The 4,201-nt window shown below is 40.1% G+C and overlaps 1 protein-coding gene across 1 annotated transcript in view; it reads left to right on the forward strand.

Moving 5' to 3' along the window:
* Nucleotides 1-718: 718 nt before the first annotated feature.
* Nucleotides 719-4,201, forward strand: part of sez6b (seizure related 6 homolog b) — a gene marked incomplete in the record, with an annotated part of 173,318 nt that continues 169,835 nt past the window's right edge. The window contains 1 exon segment of the mRNA XM_035680353.1: nucleotides 719-791. Coding sequence (XP_035536246.1) covers nucleotides 719-791 — 73 coding nt within the window.

Consider the following 4,201-nt stretch of genomic DNA (forward strand, 5'->3'; position numbering starts at 1 on the left):
ACATAGCTATGAATATTATAATCCATTTCTGACAATAGATCCTCCTAAAGGTTACACACTGGACCTTTAATACATGTCTGTATAGGATCTTTAAGTATTTTTAGGTTACTCCGACTTAGGTGCAGTATTGAATGCGGGGCTTTTACTTGCAATTTTACAATGTAGATTTATTTCTTTTACTCAAAGTATAGCTGGTGAAATGAGTGGAAATCGATGATTGCATGAAAAAATATGAAAAACAAATCGTGAATATTCAACGATGTGAGTCAATGAAAATACACTTCTAGTACTTGAGAGCAAATTATGATGCAATTCTACAGTTTTCAGTTTAGTACGTCCCAAACTTTGAGCTTCATTGGCTCTCCGTGTGTTCCATTGGCCAACGCTAGGAGCTGTCCGTGGTGCTGAAAGCACGGCGGCGGCGCTGCCCTGAAGAGGAGGCTCCCAGCACAGAGCACAGAGCACGGTGCGGGGCAGCGGCGGCAGCAGCTCTACAGTCTCCAGCCTTCAGCCTTCACTCAGTGGACTCAGTACCCACAGTCAGTACAGTCTGTAGTGGCGGACCGAAACTAAAGAAACCCTCGTCTCTTGTCAGCGAGCGCATTCAGACAGAGAACCCGGGCTGAAGTGACGAGAGGAGCGCTCAGAGGAAAAGTGTTGATCCCAAGGACGTTCACTAGGAAAAGCTCGAGAAGCGCAAAGCGGGGTACAAAACGCGATGAATGCGATCAGAGATTATTTCCCTCTCCTGCTTGTTCTGGTGGCGGTGGTGACGGATACGGGCGTTAAAGGTAAGAATTGTCCAAAAGATGTTTACTCCTTTTTTTTTAAATTCTCCCCCCGTGTTTAATGAGAAGCTTTTTAGCCCCCGACCTTCTGAATTAGGTGTTTTCATTCTTGTGGATTTGTGTCTTATTTTCGCCCGGGAACCTTTCCGCTTTCACGATTTTCTTTTGTCAGTCCCTCCATGTGCTCACACGGCTCACTGCTTTCCCCCGGAAAAACACACTCCTTAATGCAATGGACACTAACAGGGATGTGCTGTTTTCTTAATTTTTTTAGGCTGTGCTTTTCCTCATTCCGGTCACACAGCACGCATCCTCAACGCCTTATAAAGTTATCAGTCAAAACACCGTTTCTAGAACAGAAATCACAGCCTAATTACAGTTCAAACTTCTGATGTGATTCCTTTGTAGCTTCATTATCCCTCAAGTTTTCAATTTTCAAGAGGGGAAAAAAGGAAAGTCAAGTAGGAAAACAAGCTGATAAAAATGTCATTTTCCAGCCTTGGTAAAAAAAAAAGAGGTGTTCCAAATGAATGCAGCCTATCTCGTGGTGCTCTTGTCACAGTAGTGGAATGGTTGATAGTGCTTTTTTTTTTTGCAGCCTCCCTGCATTATTCATATCCCCTGACAAAACAGAGAAGGCTACACAACATAAGCAATGTCAGAGAGTTGTCTCTCTGGATGGTTGCAGCAATCTGAACAATAAACATTTTCTTCTTACTTCGCACTTTATATTAGGTCCTAAATATGATTTATTATAAAATCAATTCTGTGCATTAAAAACTATCATCTAAATATCACACACACACTCTTTGTGTTGGATTGTTGTCAAGAAATAAACTTGTCAAGGGAGGAAGTTATGTCATCTTTTAATTGGATGTGTTTGTGGAAACACAGCTGACTCCACAACCTTGGTAATTCAGGTTGTGATAGATGCTTATGCCGTGTGTTTGCGTTTGCATAATCACATCTCAGAGAATGTGTCGACTGGATTTGTGCGTTTAGGTCTGTAGGCTGGCTGCTCACATGCCAGCGAGCGTGTGCACAAAGCAAACGATTAACGGTGACATAGATGGATTGAGCTGCTCGCTCTGCTTGGTCAGAATACTTAAAGTTTTTCTTACGCTGGGTGGTGAGTTTCATATGCAAGATCAACAGTTCCTTGCTCACTTATTAGCTCAGTGATGAGGCCATGTTGTGCCTTCACACACACAAAACCCAGTTCACACACAAAGAGGTCCTCACTTATCTGTACACTTAAATAGCTGTATCCTAAATCCATTCTGTGTACTAATTCTGTTCAGTATGTACACTAAAACTGAACTGTATTGTTGATGAGCACTACTGACCCACAATGCAATGCAAAAGTGAAATGGAAAGGCTACTCACAGCAGATAAAAACGTTTGTACTGAACTGGTGGGGCCTGTGGCGCCCGGTAGCCACAGCAGACCAGGTTCTATTACAACCCGTGGCCCTTTGCTGCATGTAGTCCCCTCTCGCTCTCTCTTCCTGTCTGTCTTCACCTGTCCTATCAAATAAAAGCCCCCAAAATATAAAAAAGAATGGTGGTGCCATCCTGAAGATCCTGTTCCCTCATTTTCTTTTGGTATGAAACAGAAAAATATGTTGACTTCTTGTACCTCACAGCAGAACACTATGAAAATGAGTACTGTATGTAGTACTTTTAGTATACAATTAGTATGTAGTTTCTAATCAGGCTGAGATGTGGGATGATCAGTAAATAAATCGATGCTTTCATTTTTGCTGTCACAATAGAGGCAGATGGTAAAAACACAGACACAAGTAAAACATTAAACATCTTTTGTTAAATTCTTGCATTTAATTCCATTTTGATATTTATTTTTGCGATCACTTCATTGTAGCTACACCTCTGACACAAAACACCAGCACGGAGACGAAAAATCAATGCCACTTTTGACACCCATTTTAAAGCTTATATGAGCTGTTTAATAATAATAATAATAATAATAATAATAATAATAATGCTTTATAGGGCATTATAATGTATCAATAAGAACAACTTTTGGGTTGGCAGGTGGTGAGAGAACCTCTCCTGCCGGTGGGTCATTAATAGTCAGGTCAGGACAGTTTGCTGTCCTGGAACGGGCTTCTCATCAGGACATCAGGATTGGACAACCTTTTTCAGGTCAGAGGTCAAACAGTCCATTGCAGAGCTTGTCCCGATGGAGTACGGAGCCAAAAAGACAAAGCAAGTGATTCAGTGGAGGATAAACAGCAGCCACAACCTGACAACCCTGAAATAGTTTTGTACTAAAGGATGGTTGAGCTTTGGAACAGTTTTTGCTTGCTGTAATCTTTCCTCCTGTTCACACTGGAGATTCATCTGTAATGTGCCTCCTGTGTAAGTGATGGGAGTAAAAATGCATTCTAAATTGTTATGAAGCTAATATGATAAAGCAGATATCTTCAAAAGTTATAGTTTATTTAGTATAAAGTTTCCCTCTTTGTGTTACTATGTGTCCAAAGAGGGAACTGACCTCCAAAGCATTCATTTGAGTTAATAACCATTAAAGCATATGTTAGTTACAACTTATAAACACTTTACACCTCTGTAAAATGTGAGGGTTACTGGAAAGTGGCACCCAAAAACTTTATATTTCTCCAAACTAAATAACAATAACATTAGTTATGTTAACATGATTGTAATTGATTAAAAGCCCAAACATAACAACAATGCTCCATATCAACACCTCAATCAGAATAAACAGGCCCAAACCAGTTGCAGAGGGGTAGTTTAAACCTTTTAATAAATGTATCAAAAGAAAAATTGTACCATCCTTCCTGGCTGTGTTCTGTGCATGCCCTCTGTCTGCGTGGGGACATACTTTTCTCCACTTCCATAAAATGCTGGCTAGTTGGATTAGGTTTAGGGTTAGGATTAGGATAAACTGAAGTGTTGAACAAATTATGATAAATTACATAGAACACGTGTTAAAGAGTTATTACTGAATGGGTTGGTGCTCAATGCATGACATATTCATAACTTTTACGTGCGTCACACTGCTGTTTGATTAAATGCCTCTGTGTATATATACACCAGACCGTATTAGATCACATCCTATGTAAACAACTGACCTGAAATCTTAAATCTAAATGATTTCATTCAGAATTTTAAGCTTCAAAGTAACCACGGCTGTAGATGTCTCCTGTCTTCTAAGGTTTGTGCACATATAAAAACACATAACCATTCTCCCTACCCCTAATCAAATTAGGTTGTTTTCCACACTGTTCCAATTCCTTATTGAAGATATACACTGAGTGAAACATTCTGTTGCCCTGTTGCTGTGTGTTTATAGCCGCACCAGTACATCCAATTGAAATATTCTCTCTGCCCTGTGTATCGTTTTAGACACATTTCCACATAACTCAACCT

This window comes from Morone saxatilis, unplaced genomic scaffold (assembly GCF_004916995.1).
Source record: "Morone saxatilis isolate NCDOM2014 unplaced genomic scaffold, NCSU_SB_2.0 Contig8, whole genome shotgun sequence".
NCBI classification, from domain to species: Eukaryota; Metazoa; Chordata; class Actinopteri; family Moronidae; genus Morone; species Morone saxatilis.